Source organism: Tachysurus fulvidraco, chromosome 3 (assembly GCF_022655615.1).
Source record: "Tachysurus fulvidraco isolate hzauxx_2018 chromosome 3, HZAU_PFXX_2.0, whole genome shotgun sequence".
In the NCBI taxonomy this organism is placed as follows: domain Eukaryota; kingdom Metazoa; phylum Chordata; class Actinopteri; order Siluriformes; family Bagridae; genus Tachysurus; species Tachysurus fulvidraco.
Window position 1 is genome coordinate 32,200,888 of NC_062520.1, and position 17,528 is coordinate 32,218,415.

Consider the following 17,528-nt stretch of genomic DNA (forward strand, 5'->3'; position numbering starts at 1 on the left):
GACTTCCTAGTGGGACCCATTGAGGTATACACAGATACAGGATAAAGACATTTTACATTATTTTACATTATTCTCTCCTCCACTTGCCTGTATGTGCCTCCTCAGGAGTCCTACGCCATGCTGAACAAGTATGAGCTCTCGGTGGCAAAGGAGGAGATGGAGAAAGTGGACACGCTGAGGTACGCCTGGGAGAAGCTACTGAGCCGGAGTGGTGAAGTGCAGAACGAGCTCGTTTCTTTGCAGCCCATTTTCCGGGAAGAGCTCATAAGCAACGTGCAGACGTTCGTAGACGATTCTGCGCATTTCTATGGCGACTACGAGAAGGTCAGTTGAAGGAGATCATCATAATCAGCTGAAGGACACCATAGTAAAAAAAACTTATACATGGTTTCAAGATTGTGTATCTGTCACATAGACGTAATCGTTGTCACTCCTCCCGCAGTACAGCATACAGTACAGGATATAGTTAACTATGAAAAACATAATCATATAATAAACATATAGTGAAATACTGTATAATAGTCAGTGGTCGTTGTTGTGTTGTTTATAGGATGGACCCATGGTGGAGGGTTTGGCTCCTCGGGAAGCCAGCGACAGACTCATTATGTTTCAGGTAAAGTCACATGATCACTGTAATAACAGTGTTATAAACACATTTACATTTACTGTTAAAGCTGCAAACATGGAGGTGGGTGGAGACTTGACCAACCCCTCAACTGTAAATGAGCTTGCTCATAGTTATTAAGATGAAAGTTGATATCAATATCCCATGAGCAAGTAGAGGTCAAGTGTCCACTTAGTTTTGGCTCTGTGTGGAACTGGAACTAACTAACTTAGTAACTAGCTCTCTGTTAGTCATCAGATTAAAACACAAGCAATTAATCATTTTCTTTTCTTTTTTAATTAAAAATGTAAAATAATTGAATCCATTAAAGAGCAACTTTTTTCGTTTATTTTTCTTCATTTTCTATTACATTATATTTAACATTTACAGTTTCTTGTGAATTAAAACAACTCAATAGTTTAGTGACTTAAAATGTCACATTTAGAGCATTTGTTCGTTTACTGTAAATGCTGTCAGCTTCCAGATGATGATATTCTTTATTCTCTTGACATTGATTTTTTTGGACCAGAACCGCTTTGACAACCTGTATCGCAAATACGTCACCTACACCGGTGGGGAGGAATTGTTTGGTCTGCCCGTTACCCAGCATCCTCAGCTGCTGGAGATTAAAAAGCAGTTGGCTCTGCTGCAGAAACTCTACGGTCTGTACAACAACGTCATCGACACAATCAACGGCTATAACGACATCCTCTGGGCCGACGTCCACATCGAGAGGATCAACAACGAGCTCCTGGACTTTCAGGCGCGGTGAATGATTAGAAAAAAGTTTTATTTCATGTAAAATTTTCTAGTAAACTGCAGAAGGATCTCTGTGTGTGGAGTTTGCATGTTCTCCCCGTGCCTCGAGGGTTTCCTCCGGGTACTCCGGTTTCCTCCCCCGGTCCAAAGACATGCATGGTAGGTTGATTGGCATCTCTGGAAAATTGTCCGTAGTGTGTGTGTGTGTGAGTGAATGAGAGTGTGTGTGTGCCCTGTGATGGGTTGGCACTCCGTCCAGGGTGTATCCTGCCTCGATGCCCGATGACGCCTGAGATAGGCACAGGCTCCCCGTGACCCGAGAAGTTCGGATAAGCGGTAGAAGATGAATGAATGAATGAATCCGATACATAGGGATCATCCCATTTTTTTTCATAAACTTTCCTACAATATAAACCTAAATATAAACTTATAGATTTGTATATAAAAATCAGAAAAATACCGTTTATTAACGATAATTTTGTGTATAGATGTCGCAAGCTGCCTCGTGCCCTAAAGGAATGGCAGGCCTTTTTGGACCTGAGAAAAAGTATCGATGAGTTCAGCGAGTGCTGCCCACTGCTAGAGCTGATGGCCAACCGTGCCATGATGACGCGCCACTGGAAACGGATCACCGAGCTTACGGGCCACACCTTCGAGGTGGAATCTGACACCTTCAAGCTGCGTAACATTATGGAAGCACCGCTGCTCAAGTATAAAGAAGAGATCGAAGTGAGACCTCAATTTTCCTGTTCCTACTGATTACAGAATTATTATGGCCTGTACCTCATTTTTGCTTCTGTGCGTTAGGATATCTGTATCAGTGCAGTGAAAGAGCGAGACATCGAGCAGAAACTGAAGCAGGTGATCGCAGAGTGGGACAACAAAACCTTCACGTTTGCACAGTTTAAAAGCCGTGGAGAGCTGCTGCTACGTGGAGACAGCACATCTGAGATCATTAGCAGCATGGAGGACAGCCTGATGGTCCTGGGATCGCTCATGAGCAACAGGTGAGAGCAGAAAAGTCCTAACTGTCCATCAAGGGACTTTTTTTGGGGTCAGCAGCTATAGTATGCCGTGGTGAAAATTTAGCATGAACCCATTTGTCGAGGGTTAGATAACGCCGTAAATGAGCTTGATGCTTGATCTACTAGACTCGTGACTCGTGTATGATGCTTCATAAACAACCTTACATTGTAATGCATTTTCACCTCTAACACATTTTCAGGTACAACACTCCATTTAAAGCTCAAATCCAGAAGTGGGTGCAGAATTTGTCCAACACCACTGATATTATTGAGAACTGGATGACGGTGCAGAACCTCTGGATCTACCTCGAGGCCGTATTTGTGGGCGGAGATATTGCCAAACAGCTTCCTAAGGTGCGCTGCAGTTTCTTGTTACATGTTATATGCATATGTACTGTGCATGCTCATTCTGTCCAAGGGGTTCAAACAACATCCTGCAGTAAAGTAATGTTTCTGCCATGTTCCTTCTTCAGGAGGCCAAGCGTTTCTCCAACATCGATAAATCCTGGGTGAAGATCATGACACGGGCGCACGAGATGCCCAACGTTGTGCAGTCATGTGTAGGCGATGAAACGATGGGTCAGCTTCTTCCTCATCTACTCGAGCAGCTTGAAATGTGCCAGAAATCCCTCACTGGGTATGTTTCTTGTTTGCTTTCTTTTTTTTTCTTTCCCATATTTCTCTGGAAACCCAGTTGTTGATTACTTTTCTATAGCAGCAGCCCAAGTTCTGGGTTAAAGCTTAATCAGGTTGTCATCTTTCGGTTGAAGGTATCTGGAGAAAAAGCGTCTGCTGTTCCCTCGTTTTTTCTTCGTGTCTGATCCAGCTCTTCTGGAGATCCTGGGCCAGGCATCAGACTCTCACACCATCCAGGCTCACTTGCTTAACGTCTTCGACAACATCAAATCTGTCCGATTCCACGATAAGGTTGAGCTTTAGCTTGGATTTAAACCTCTTTATTCATCTGTTACCTAATAATACTGTAAGGGTTTTATCTGAAAAGTCTCCTTTGAACGCTTTGTTGGATGTTTGATTGACGTGTGAATTAAGAGTGAATTTATCATGAATGACTAAATATAGACACGTAAACACTGCAATTTAATGCAAACATCCAATGAGAAGAAAAAACTGATACCAATAAAAATAAAGAGTCTTTTTGCTCGGGGAAATGATCGGTTGGTTTGGTTTCCGTGCAGGTTTTAAACATAGCTGAACAAATAAAGTTAAAAAGCACAAACATGATTTAAATAGTTAAAGTTAAATGTTGTTAAACTCTGGCTCAGATGTATGATCGGATTCTGGCCATCTCGTCACGTGAGGGTGAGACGATGGAGCTGGACCGGCCTGTCAATGCCGAAGGCAACGTGGAGGTGTGGCTTAATGCTCTCCTCAAGGAATCCCAGAGATCTTTACACCTCATCATCCATCAAGCAGCCCTGGCTATACAAGAACCAACTTTCCATCTGATTGACTTCCTGGATTCCTTTCCTGCACAGGTACTTATGGGTTAAACCTTAAGTGACAAAGAGTAGAAATTAAACAGCGAGTCATAACAATGTCATTTCTTATTGCTTCCTTTAAGGTAAATGATCAAATCTGGACACGTCTTTGGAACCAGTTATTATGACAACGATACAATTTTTTAAAATTGTATTAAATTTTAAATATTAAATTTTTTAATGTTTAGTCATAAAAGTCATATGTACTGTAGGTGCTTTCGCTACCAATAACTGATCCAAAAATAACCAAAAATAAAAAAAAGTAATAGTAATATATATGTATATAAATAGTAATATAATTAAAAACAAACTAATAAGAATTAAATTAATTAACCAAGCATTAAATGAAGCTATTAACATCTTTTATTGTATTATTATATTATTATATAATATTATTATTATATTATTTATGTTTTATTGTTTTATTATATAAATATTTTATTGATTTATGTATTATTCATATGTATTAATTATTATATACGTATATTCATTAAAATGTAAATAGACCGAGTTAAATATTCAAATTGGAATAATTACATTTAAAAAACTTGAATGCTAAAGTAAAAAAAAAACCTTTTTTAAGTTTGGTTAGTTTCGTTTTATTCTGTTCACTGTGACATCTTACGAAACCTTCGTTGGTCGTCGCTGATGCTTATTAACATTGCTGGTTGTTTATCTCTGATTTCTGTAGGTGGGTTTATTGGGAATCCAGATGATTTGGACACGAGATTCCGAAGAAGCTTTGACTAACGCCCGTTACGACCGTAAAATTATGGCCAAAACCAATCAGTCCTTCCTGGATCTCCTCAACACTCTCATCGACATGACCACCAAGGACCTTAGCACGATAGAACGGATTAAATACGAAACCCTTATCACCATCCACGTTCATCAGAGGGACATCTTCGATGACTTGGTGAGTAAAATAGACTTTACATTTTCTTGCACTGAGAAGAAAACGTTCAGACAGACACACGGACACAAACCCAGATGCCTGTACATTATATCTCCACTCATTAGCTCTATTTATCATATATCTAATAGATAGTTCTATGGTACTGTAGAACTTCATCCTGGAGCATTCTCTCTCTCTCAGTCAGGTTTCAGACGTCCTTATTTCCATGCAAACTTTGTACTTCAGCGTTTCCAATTGCATTTCAGTGTCTGTATGAATATTAAATTGCTGGAACATTCAGCTTCCTAAAAATTCACAACCTTCAGCAAACAAACCCGTGTTTATAGACTTCCACACAAGCTCGAAGGCAATCTCTCGAACGACTGCAAACCAAATTACTCTGCTTGGCTTGCTCCAAATATAACACAACTCTATTTATCCGTGCTTTGAATGAAAGCCAGATTTGCAATATCGAGTTATGTAAGTTTTTATATATTTATATAACTGCTGTGCATCCAGCTCCATCTCACACTCACATATAACTGAGTTTAACTCCCTTCTAACTTTCACAGAGGAATAATTTTGCCACTGTTGCATTTTACATTGCTGAGGCTGATAAAAAAAAAAAAATTTATAAATATTTCTAGCTTGGTTATTGATTCACTTAGCAATCATATGTAGTGTTTATCACCAATAATTATAGATATTTTTTAATCATTTATACAGTCCAGTTGAAGCTAATCTATCTGCTTTTGCTAGATTTCATTAATTATGAACAAAATGTCTATATGTATTTAATCATTTAATATTACATTCCTTTGATAATTCTAACATTAAAGGTGAGGTCTTCGTTGTTTGAAAGCCAATGTTGACAAACACGCCCCTAACCCAAACGGGTCCCACCCCTGTATCGATAGCTCCGCCCACACATACGTACGTAACCCAGGCGACTAACAGAAAGAAACGTGTCTTTATCATAGCTGAAGGGAAGAACAATACGATTGTAGATAAACAAACAAGCAAAAATGCCACACAAGCATAATGATGTAAAGGACAAAGGCATATATTAGTTCTGTGTAACAAAGCAAAACCAACGTTACTCACCTATCGAGAAGGAAAAAAGTGCCTCGGCGTCTTAAGTAAAGTCGGCCACATATTCACAGGTGGGAGTTTCCCGAGTCGATAACTCCTGAGCTAAACGCTGTTACTACACTAAACGCGGTTGTAGCTGCCTCTCTACATTACTACGATAGAAAAGAGGTGTTATTTGTGTAGTAACAGCGTTTAGCTCAGGAGTTATTGACTCGGGAAACTCCAACCTGTGAATATGTGGCCAACTGCCTGCTCCTTCAGTTCTCTCCAGCGCTGGAAAGCTGATCCTATATTAACACGTCCTACTTCTTGTCCTTATCGTAAGTCTTTCTTCTCTTTCTTTCTTTCTTTTTATCCTCCATGTCGATGTTAAAACCGCTTTCTGCTAATGTCACACACGCGCACCGAACACTCTCTCCACCCATATCGACAAGCCCCTTTCTGCTCATTGGCTACACGTTTGTTTTGTTTTTATTTTGATTTTTGTTCATTATTCAGCCCGACTCAGTTTTCTGAAGCGTTTCTCAAAAATCGGAAACCCCACCTTTAATATAATCCTAATGTTTCTCAAATTTCCATTAATGTATTGTTTTTTTACATTCATTTAAAGTTGCCTTGGTCTTAAAAATCATTCCTCTAAATCATGTTTCTCTAAAGTGCCTCAAAACATCCTAAAATGTCCTCAAGGTTTCTTTAAGATTCCTCTTAGGCTCCTGTAATGCTCCTGTAATGCTTTTTTAGCAGTTCTGTTTCTTCTCTGTCTTCTTTTAGTGTCGTTTGCACATCAAAAGCCCCACAGACTTTGAATGGCTTAAGCAGTGTCGCTTCTACTTCAGTGAAGATTCAGACAAGATGCTGATCAGAATCACAGACGTGGACTTTGTTTATCAGAATGAGTTTCTGGGCTGTACTGACAGGCTGGTCATCACTCCACTAACAGATAGGTAATCCTGGAGAACCGTCTGGAGAACCTGGGTTTGCCTAAGACCTGTGATGTCCTGGTATACACTTTGGCTTAGCGATTATGCCACAGATCCGTCATCCAACCGTCTCACTGTGAGGGCTCTAATGCTGGAATTAATCCACACTCTTCTCAATGCTGTAATCTTCTCCGTCAGAGTGCTAGCTAAAATAAACCTATCACAGGTAAAACTAATGCTGATAAGGGAGGAAGAATTACTGAGCATCCTGCAGCTTACACACCGGTGTTAACGTTCCACTGATTGAATACGAGCCGAGCTTTAAAAGGAACCGACACGAGTTTCCTCTTCTTGCAATCTGTGAAAAGAATAACTGCAAAAAAGTGAAGTGAAAAATATAACAAATGAAAGTGGCAGAGCAATTTTTTTTGATTATGGGAAGTGAGGCTAGTCATAAGTGGGCACACCTGAGTGGTCTTCTTCCCGTCTACGTTCCTGTAGCCCTGGTGATTGATGTATCCGGTGGTCTTAAACCATCAGCACTTGGCCAGACAGACCACTCTTAGTTCAGATGGTATTTTCTTTCACATTGTGGCTCCACATTTTTGGAACAAGTTGGTTCTTATTGACTGATATGATGCCTAACCATCTGAGACGCGAATACATCTTGGCTTGTTATTTTCCTGATTTAGGTGCTACATTACTTTAGCCCAGGCTCTGTGGATGAGTATGGGTGGTGCTCCAGCCGGACCAGCTGGAACCGGAAAGACAGAGACGACCAAAGACATGGGCCGCTGTCTGGGAAAGTATGTGGTGGTCTTCAACTGCTCTGACCAGATGGACTTCCGAGGCCTTGGAAGGATATATAAAGGCAAGAATAATATTTAGAACTATACTGTATAAGACTTCATCAGCTATACAGAAGGGACGTCTATATGCCTACTGTCACTAGGCTGGGATGTAGTTACTATATGAATAATACCTAAAACAGTCATGTGACATATAAAGAAAATAGAACATATCTTGATTATGGAAAGCAGCTAGACCAGAAGCTGAATCTGTTTCTTGTGTATTTCTTTCTGAAGGTCTCGCTCAGTCGGGTTCCTGGGGATGCTTTGACGAATTCAACCGCATCGAGCTGCCGGTGTTGTCAGTTGCAGCACAGCAGATCTCAATCCTCCTAACATGCAAGAAGGAGCGACGAAAGAACTTTATCTTTACTGATGGAGACTCGGTAGAAATGAATCCCGAGTTCGGCCTCTTCCTCACCATGGTGAGACGTGGGGGGTGGGATGAGGTCTGGTTATACATTCATAATGCTATCTGAGAGGGGTTATTAAGAAAACCATAATATTCTGCAGTATAATAATCATACACTGCAAATGATTTATTTAATATAATACATATGTCTAAGATTCATGCTGACTGCTGTCATTAATCATGAATGAAGCGCACAGGGGGGCACGGTGGCTTAGTGGTTAGCACGTTCGCCTCACACCACCAGGGTCGGGGATTCGATTCCCAACTCCGCATTGTGTGTGTGGAGTTTGCATGTTCTCCCTGTGCCTCGGGGGTTTCCTCCGGGTACTCCGGTTTCCTCCCCCGGTCCAAAGACATGCATGGTAGGTTGATTGGCATCTCTGGAAAATTGTCTGTAGTGTGTGTGTGTGTGTGTGTGTGAATGAGAGTGTGTGTGTGCCCTGTGATGGGTTGGCACTCCGTCCAGGGTGTATCCTGTCTCGATGCCTGATGACGCCTGAGATAGGCACAGGCTCCCCGTGACCCGAGAAGTTCAGATAAGCGGTAGAAGATGAATGAATCAATGAAAAGCACAAGAGGTGCAGTTGAGGATTTTCCTGTTTTCAAAATTGTTGTCACAGCCCATCGTCCTCAGATGGTTGGGACAGGATTGCTGCCCATTACAGCTCATCACCGTCCTACTTCAGATTTTTTGGTCGAATAGAATAACGTGGTGAAGTCTAAAGCCCTGATGTCTGTAGATATCTAATATACGGTGAAGACAAAAAATAATTCTCTCTTGGTTCTATTTATTTGATTAATTTTTTCCCACTAACACGCTAAAGCAGAAAGTATAAATAAATATTTAAGACAAAACTGATGTGAGATTGATTTAATGGTCGTTCTATTTGGATCCCCTCTGACGGTGCAACCTGTTCTACACGGGAACCTGGGACTTGTGTAAAAACTGTAGACGGCATTTACAATATACAGAATATCACTCGTATCCAAATTGTTTAGGTTTAATTTCAACATATTTATCGTTGCTCATATCACGTTTAGAATCCTGGGTATGCGGGACGTCAGGAACTCCCAGAGAACCTGAAGATCAACTTCCGCTCGGTAGCCATGATGGTTCCGGATCGACAGATCATCATCCGGGTGAAACTGGCCAGCTGTGGCTTTATCGACAACATCGAACTGGCCAGGAAGTTCTTCACCCTGTATAAACTGTGTGAGGAGCAGCTCTCCAAACAGGTCATTTATTACAAAAATGAAATATTTCCTCCACAAGTAAAATGTGTGACCACGGTGTGGTGTTTGATTTAAGTTGTAATTCCATCTTTCAGGTTCACTATGACTTTGGTCTGAGGAACATCCTGTCTGTTCTACGCACACTGGGCGCCGCCAAGCGGGCCAACCCCAACGACACCGAGTCCACCATCGTCATGAGGGTGCTGCGGGACATGAACCTGTCCAAACTTGTAAGAACATCACAAACAACCATCAAAACAAACACAAAACATTAGTGTCATCCATGACCGCGAATGTTACTAACATTTTCCCAGTAAGGAGCTTCATTCAGACGGATTTTTCAGCTGACTTCATGTCTTTAAAACTATTTTTAAAATGTGCAGATTCATTTTGTGGAACTTTAGGCATTTGTTAAGATTTACATTTATTTCATAGCTAACTTTTGCGATTAGCAGTGTTACCATTCTGTGTGTAGCATAAAGGCGTTCTGTCTCAGAAAGCTGGCGTTTAAAGGTCGTCTCTTGTTACCTCTCTGACTTTTTTCGGGTTCCGCCACCAGATTGATGAAGATGAGCCTCTGTTTCTGAGCCTGATCGAAGACCTTTTCCCGGGAATACAACTGGACAAGGTTGGATACCCTCAGCTTGAAGCAGCCATAGATAAACAGGTGAGAGTCAAAGAAAACGATGGAGGTATGAACATAGTGCAGAAGAGTATAAACATACTGTAAAAGCAGAGAACCCGAAGGACACAAAGACACGAGGAGAACATGTGCAAGTACACACATGGGGTCCAGGATCAAACCCTGGAGCTGTGAGACGTCTGAATTTTTAAAATGTGTGTGTAGGTCAGAGAGGCTGGTCTTATTAACCACCCTCCCTGGAGGCTAAAGGTGATCCAACTGTATGAGACACAGCTAGTTCGTCATGGCATGATGGCGTTGGGTCCGAGCGGAGCAGGAAAAACCACATGCATACACACGCTTATGAAGGCCATGACAGGTAAGAAAACACACACACACACACACACACACACACACACACACACACACACACACACACACACACACACACCACACCATACACAGGATTTCATGCAGCCATCACCTTTACTCTGAGGCATGGTGTGTGTGTGTGTGTGTGTGTGTGTGTGTGTGTGTGTGTGTGTGTGTGTGTGTGTGTGTGTGTGTTTTCAGATTGCGGTCAGCCTCACAGAGAGATGAGAATGAACCCCAAAGCCATTACAGCTGCACAGATGTTCGGCCGGCTCGACGTCGCCACTAACGACTGGACCGATGGCATTTTCTCCACCCTCTGGAGAAAGACCCTGAAAGCCAAAAAAGGTGCAGAACATATCTACCATATCTGCAAAGACGTTGTTGACACGAGTCACTTGATTTCACTCCTGTCAATCTTCCAGAAAAAAAAAAAAAAAAAAGAACCGCATGATGGGATGCAATCCACAATACCAAGTCTGAAAAAAACGATCTCCAGAGCTTCAGACAGAATTAGAAATCAGTGAAGAAGCAGAACAGAGGGCCTGAGAGCCAGAGAGCTTCTCCTATGATCAGATCAAGTGTTTTAACAGACAGAAAATCAAGACTGAGTTCAGCCTGAGGGCGAAATGTAATCAAATATATACAACTGTGTTATGCAGCTTTATAAGCGAGGATGCAAGCTCGTTAGAGCAGTCATGTGCTCATGCTTCTGAAAATAAAATAGAACGCAGACGACACAGACAACAGTGAAGAGACAGGGTTTATCACAAGAACAGCTTTAAACTTCATAAAAAAATTCATGCCCTATTTCACAGATATGTCCTTCTGCTCTTCTGTTAGTCTTCTATTCCTGTCTCAATTATGCCTTTGTATTTGTCCAGCTCGGCCTCAGCACAGTCTCACCTCTATTTCTTCTTTTTCCATCAGTCTTTTTTCAGTTCAATTCAGAGACACTAATATATAGTATAGTGTGTGTGTAGTATAGTGTGAGTAGTATAGTGTGTGTAGTATGAGTATAGTGTGTAGTATAGTGTGTGTAGTATAGTGTGAGTAGTATGAGTATAGTGTGTAGTGTAGTGTGTGTAGTATAAGTATAGTGTGTGTAGTATGAGTATAGTGTGTAGTATAGTGTGTGTAGTATAAGTATAGTGTGTGGTATAGTGTGTGTAGTATGAGTATAGTGTGTGTAGTATGAGTATAGTGTGTGGTATAGTGTGTGCAGTATAGTGTGTGTTGTGTAGTATAGTGTGTAGTATAGTGTGTGTAGTATGAATATAGTGTGTGTAGTATAGTGTGTGTAGTATAGTGTGTGTAGTATGAATATAGTGTGTGTAGTATGAGTATAGTGTGTGTAGTATAGTGTGTGTAGTATGAATATAGTGTGTGTAGTATAGTGTGTGTAGTATAGTGTGTGTAGTATGAATATAGTGTGTGTAGTATAGTGTGTGTAGTATAGTGTGTGTAGTATGAATATAGTGTGTGTAGTATAGTGTGTGTAGTATAGTGTGTGTAGTATGAGTATAGTGTGTGTAGTATAGTGTGTGTAGTATGAGTATAGTGTGTGTACTATAGTGTGTGTAGTATAGTGTGTGTAGTATGAGTATAGTGTGTGTACTATAGTGTGTGTAGTATAGTGTGTGTAGTATGAGTATAGTGTGTGTACTATAGTGTGTGTAGTATAGTGTGTGTAGTATGAGTATAGTGTGTGTAGTATAGTGTGTGTAGTATAGTGTGTGTACTATAGTGTGTGTAGTATAGTGTGTGTAGTATGAGTATAGTGTGTGTAGTATAGTGTGTATAGTATAGTGTGTATAGTATAGTGTGTAGTATGAGGTAGCAGTCTGTGATGTCACTTTGAGGTACTATGCTATATAAATCAGTGCCATCTGCCCAGTGGGATAACATTAAACTCTATAAGTTGGTCTGGTGATATTTTGTTTAACCCCAGAGGAGTTTAATAGGCCCATAAATGTGAGTCCTAAAGCATCAGTTGCATCGCCTGCATGAATGTTCAAATCTTCTACAACCAACACCTTAGTACCCCAACACTCCATGTCCTCTTCATTTGATTCCCTTTTTGTCTCAGGTGAGCACATCTGGATTGTGTTGGATGGCCCTGTTGATGCCATTTGGATCGAGAACCTCAACTCGGTGCTGGATGACAACCGCACACTGACGCTGGCTAACGGCGACCGCATCCCCATGGCGCCTACCTGCAAGATCGTGTTCGAGCCGCACAACATCGACAACGCTTCACCTGCCACCGTGTCGCGCAACGGTATGGTATTCATGAGCTCCTCTGTGCTCGGCTGGAGCCCCATCCTCGAGGTGAAGACCACATGCTGCGTGACAAGATATAAATAAAAACAATGCTAGAGTTAAAGTACAGCATAAACCTATGATAATAAATGTACCAACAGCTTTAAATGATTTAAATGCGCAGGGGTGGCTGAGGAAGCGATCTCCGCAGGAAGCCGAAGTGCTGCGTGAGCTTTTCTCCGAATCTTTCCCCGAACTCTATCGCTTCAGTGTGCAAAGTCTGGACTATAAGATGGAAATGCTGGAGGCCTTCATCGTCATGCAGTGCATCAACGTGCTACAAGGCCTGCTTCAGGTGCCCAAGGTACCTAAAACATATACAGATACATGCTAAAGTGTTCACCCCACCATCACCACCACTGAATGCTTGATACTGTCCAAAGTCTTCTCTTTAAAATCTGTTGAATTGACTGTTAATTTTTTATTATTTTACTCTGAGAATCCAAAAAAGAGGTGGACGCAAAGATTTATATTTATTCTTCTAATCATACTAGTGTTTCCTTTCTAAGGTACAAATCACAAATGTGCTCCCCTCGGTCTCTAATGGGAATGAGAGGGAGGTCTATTACATCCTGCAGCTCGGCAGAATTGAGTCTGTCACCTCGGGTTGCACCTCCGGGGCTTTCATATAATGCCGTAGTGCATTTGCTTCAACCCGAGAAGTTCGGATAAGCGGTAGGGAATGAATGAATGAATGAATGAATGATATTAGTATGGGGAAAAATGGCAAATGTACATAACTCAGGAGAGTTGTAGGAGGTCTCAGGAGGGTGTGGAAGCACAGACAGACTTGACAGAGGTGGTGTGTAGCGTGTCCCTCTGCTCACCTGCTGTCTGAGGGCAAATGAGAACAAACACCATCTTCTTGAGCCACCCAGCCTCACTCCTTTTATAGCTGAGGGTGAGTGGAGACAGTGACGCTGCTGATTGGCTGCCGCTGGAATTGCCCAAACTTCCCTTCGCAGCAGCAAGACCGGTGCCTTTAATCTTTAGATTAGCTCTGTGTTCTGACTGTGTGTGTGTGTGTGTGTGTGTGTGTGTGTGTGTGTGTGTGTGTGTGTGTGTGTGTAGGAGCAGGGAGGTGAGGTTACACGTGAGCACATGGAGCGTCTATACGTCTTTGCCCTCATGTGGAGTGTCGGTGCTCTCCTCGAGCTGGAAGATCGGAAGAAGATGGAAAGCTGGCTGCGTCGCCATGACAGCATCCGCCTGGACCTGCCGGACGTGTCTTCCCACGGCGAGGACACGATGTTCGACTACCATGTCACATCCGATGGTCCGTGCCTTAAAATAAACACGATTACACACACACTCTTTCTGTCCATGTCTCCTTACTGTTCATTCCATTTTATCACACTTGACTTTTCTCTCTCTCGAGTTCAGTCTCTGTTTATTTTACACTCTGACCATAAATTGTCTCACAGCATACGTTGCTGCATTCTTTAGTGTTCACTCTGGTATTCAGCAAAGCCCTTTTTTACAGATCCTCTCTTGAATCATTGTCTTTCTTTCCTTTATTAATGTTTTGTTCTGGTCACAGACATCAGACTTGTCTGGCAATAAGCTTTGATCCATGCTTTTCTATGCTGGGGGCAGAGCACATGGTCAGCCTTGATACAGCACCCCTGGAGCAGAGAGGGTTATGGGCCTTGCTCAAGGGCCTCAAGTGGCAGCTTGCTGGTGCTGAAGCTTGAACGTCTTGGCTTTCTGATTGGTTACCCAGAGCCTTAATTGTTGAGCCTCCACTGCCTCAGTGTCTCCACCTATCATCCACTGCCTCAGTGTCTCCACCTATCATAGTATTTTTCAAATTATTATTTACATCTCAACAATTTTCTCAAACCAGTGCCCCTATCTTTCAAAGGTATACCATCATACAGGCATCTCTGCCTCTACAGTTCCTACTATCTTTATAGCATTTTGTTATTATATCATACTAGTAGCTGTATTCAGCTATTCCGTTATCTCCATCATGTCAGCGTCTCTACAACATCACAGTATTAGCTAAACTGGTTGAGTTCCGCAGGTACTTCAGGTCATTAGCGCAAAGATTCTAGGTGAAAGATTTATTCCAATTTATATTGATTTGTATTTTTTTTTAGGTCAGTGGGTCCACTGGAGCTCTAGTGTAGAAGAGTATATCTATCCATCAGATTCAACACCAAATTATGGCTCCATCCTGGTGCCCAACGTAGATAACGTGCGCACAGACTTCCTTATTCAGACCATCAACAAGCAGGGCAAGGTGAGAGAAGCTTCTCCAATCGTGAAAAATCTCCAGTCAAAAACCTTTTTCCAGTTCCATCAACATTGTTTACCATTCAAATTGCTGCACGTCTACCACTCATGTCTTCCAGGCTGTGCTCTTGATCGGAGAGCAGGGAACTGCTAAGACAGTCATCATTAAGCGTTTCTTGTCCAAATATGACCCGGAATCACACATCACTAAGAACCTCAACTTCTCTTCAGCTACCACTCCGCTAATGTTCCAGGTTCTTGCATATTGATTACTCCTTGGCTGCAGGTGTTCTGATGGATATTTCGATTCGATTTCTACAACATTTTTATTGGTTATTTATTGGTTTCCAGCGCTCTGTGGAGAGCTACATTGACAAGAGGATGGGCACCACATACGGCCCTCCAGCAGGCAAGAAGATGTCCATCTTTATTGATGACATCAACATGCCTGTAATCAACGAGTGGGGAGACCAGGTACTGTATGCTGTAATATCATACCAACAGTCAAGTTTGTACGTTTTCTCTTCAACAGCAGAATAAACATAAAAATAGCATCAAACTGACACTTTTCTATTAATCACTTTTCTATGTTCTCTACAGATTAGGTAGAGATTTTTTTGTTGTTGTTGTTGATAGAAAGACTCCTACTTTTACTAAGATATACTGCTACAGCAGGTATATTACAGTATAGTGTGTAGTATTAAAGGTGGGGTCTCCGTTGTTTGAGAAATGCTTCAGAAAACTGAGTCGGGACGACAAACTAAACAAAAACAAAACAAACGTGTTGCCAATGAGCAGAAAGGGGCGGGGCTTGCCGATATGGGCGGAGAGAGTGTTCGGTGCGTGTGTGTGACGTTAGCAGAAAGCGGTTTTAACATCGACATGGAGGATAAAAACAAAGAAAGAAAGAGAAGAAAGACTTACGATAAGGACAAGAAGTAGGACGTGTTAATATAGGATCAGCTTTCCAGCGCTGGAGAGAACTGAAGGAGCAGGAAGTTGGCCACATATTCACAGGTTGGAGTTTCCCGAGTCAATAACTCCTGAGCTAAACGCTGTTACTACACAAATAACACCTCTTTTCTATCGTAGTAATGTAGAGAGGCAGCTACAACCGCGTTTTGTGTAGTAACAGCGTTTAGCTCAGGAGTTATCGACTCGGGAAACTCCGACCTGTGAATATGTGGCCGACTTTACTTAAGACGCCGAGGTGCTTTTTTCCTTCTCGATAGGTGAGTAACGTTGGTTCCCTTTCGAGGGAACTCGACGCTGCGTCAGTGCTGACGCTATGGGAATGCTCATAGCGTCAGCACTGACGCAGCGTCTCGTTCCCCTCTCAGGGAACCGGGTTACATACGTAACCTGGTGTAGTTTTGCTTTGTTACACAGAACTAATATATGCCTTTGTCCTTTACATCATTATGCTTGTGTGGCATTTTTGCTTGTTTGTTTATCTACAATCGTATTGTTCTTCCCTTCAGCTATGATAAAGACACGTTTCTTTCTGTTAGTCGCCCGGGTTACGTATGTATGTGTGGGCGGAGCTATCGATACAGGGGTGGGACCCTTTTGGGTTAGGGGCGTGTTTGTTTTGGTGATTTTATATGTCAACGTTGGCTTTCAAACAACGGAGACCTCACCTTTAAGTAAACAGTAAGACATAATGTGATAATCGTAGAGTATTTTAATAAATTTAATGCTGTTTTTTTTTTATTACAAAATTTGCACTTCAGAGGTTTAACCTACAACATATGCTGGTGCCCCGCAGCTACTAGATGTCTGCTGGGAAAACACATGCATGGTTGAGCCGTACTGTAGCTATAGCATGTCCTATATTGTATGCACAGCTGCTTTAGGGATTTCTCAAGCATGGAAATAGGTGTATATCATACACTTTGTCCATCTGTAAAGGTCACAAATGAGATAGTGCGCCAGATGATGGAGCAGAGGGGCTTTTATAACCTGGAGAAACCTGGTGAGTTTACAAACGTGGTGGACATCCAGTTCCTGGCGGCTATGATTCACCCGGGTGGAGGACGCAATGACATTCCCCAGAGGCTGAAGAGGCAGTTCTCCATCTTTAACTGTACTTTACCATCCAACGCCTCTATCGACAAGATCTTCGGTCAGTATACATTAGCTTTCAATCTGCATCGCAGTGAAATAATAGATCTGAGGAGCAGGATTGTGGCATTTAAAATGCTTATTAAAATCGTAGCACCATGGCACAGTAACACTACGTTTGTTACTAATTTACTGCTATGTAATATAATGTAATATAACGTAAGAGCCTTATGATGCTCAAGAGCAGCTTGAAATTGAACTATGTCTTGGCAAGACTTTACTGAGACGTGTAATTTACAGCGAATGTCCCTAATAAGGCCAAATGAAGAGAAAGGTGAGATTAATAATGGGTTGGAAGTGACAGTTAATAACTAATATAAAAGCTGAGGTGATTCAGTGATTAAAATGAAATAGTGGCATCATTTTATCCACCTAATTAAATGAAATTTGCTCAAGATATCTATAAAAACCTATTAAACATCTCACCATCTCAGAATTTAATAAAGGTTTCATATCTTGTCCTTGTTGCTGCAAAGTCACACAGCACACAGTACCATAATTACATATCGATCGCTTCTCACTTTTCTGCATGTTTATTCTCCCAGCCTTGAACTCGGATCATC

The 17,528-nt window shown here is 41.7% G+C and overlaps 1 protein-coding gene across 2 annotated transcripts in view; it reads left to right on the top strand.

Annotated features, from left to right (window-relative positions):
- The window catches only part of dnah5 (dynein, axonemal, heavy chain 5), a 77,343-nt gene that overhangs the window by 25,939 nt on the left and 33,876 nt on the right, over positions 1-17,528 (top strand). For both annotated transcript variants that reach the window (XM_047811577.1, XM_027177845.2), the window contains 26 exons: positions 1-24; positions 106-324; positions 551-613; positions 1,134-1,372; positions 1,852-2,092; positions 2,171-2,370; positions 2,589-2,742; positions 2,862-3,025; positions 3,159-3,315; positions 3,672-3,884; positions 4,579-4,803; positions 6,646-6,818; positions 7,487-7,665; positions 7,880-8,067; positions 9,096-9,290; positions 9,383-9,517; positions 9,847-9,954; positions 10,135-10,288; positions 10,483-10,629; positions 12,371-12,612; positions 12,728-12,907; positions 13,675-13,879; positions 14,706-14,848; positions 14,961-15,095; positions 15,193-15,315; positions 16,753-16,966. The exon at positions 1-24 is cut by the window's left edge and continues 212 nt beyond it. In XM_047811577.1, coding sequence (XP_047667533.1) covers positions 1-24; positions 106-324; positions 551-613; positions 1,134-1,372; positions 1,852-2,092; positions 2,171-2,370; positions 2,589-2,742; positions 2,862-3,025; positions 3,159-3,315; positions 3,672-3,884; positions 4,579-4,803; positions 6,646-6,818; positions 7,487-7,665; positions 7,880-8,067; positions 9,096-9,290; positions 9,383-9,517; positions 9,847-9,954; positions 10,135-10,288; positions 10,483-10,629; positions 12,371-12,612; positions 12,728-12,907; positions 13,675-13,879; positions 14,706-14,848; positions 14,961-15,095; positions 15,193-15,315; positions 16,753-16,966 — 4,420 coding nt within the window. The remainder of the gene's footprint in view (positions 25-105; positions 325-550; positions 614-1,133; positions 1,373-1,851; positions 2,093-2,170; positions 2,371-2,588; positions 2,743-2,861; positions 3,026-3,158; positions 3,316-3,671; positions 3,885-4,578; positions 4,804-6,645; positions 6,819-7,486; positions 7,666-7,879; positions 8,068-9,095; positions 9,291-9,382; positions 9,518-9,846; positions 9,955-10,134; positions 10,289-10,482; positions 10,630-12,370; positions 12,613-12,727; positions 12,908-13,674; positions 13,880-14,705; positions 14,849-14,960; positions 15,096-15,192; positions 15,316-16,752; positions 16,967-17,528) is intronic.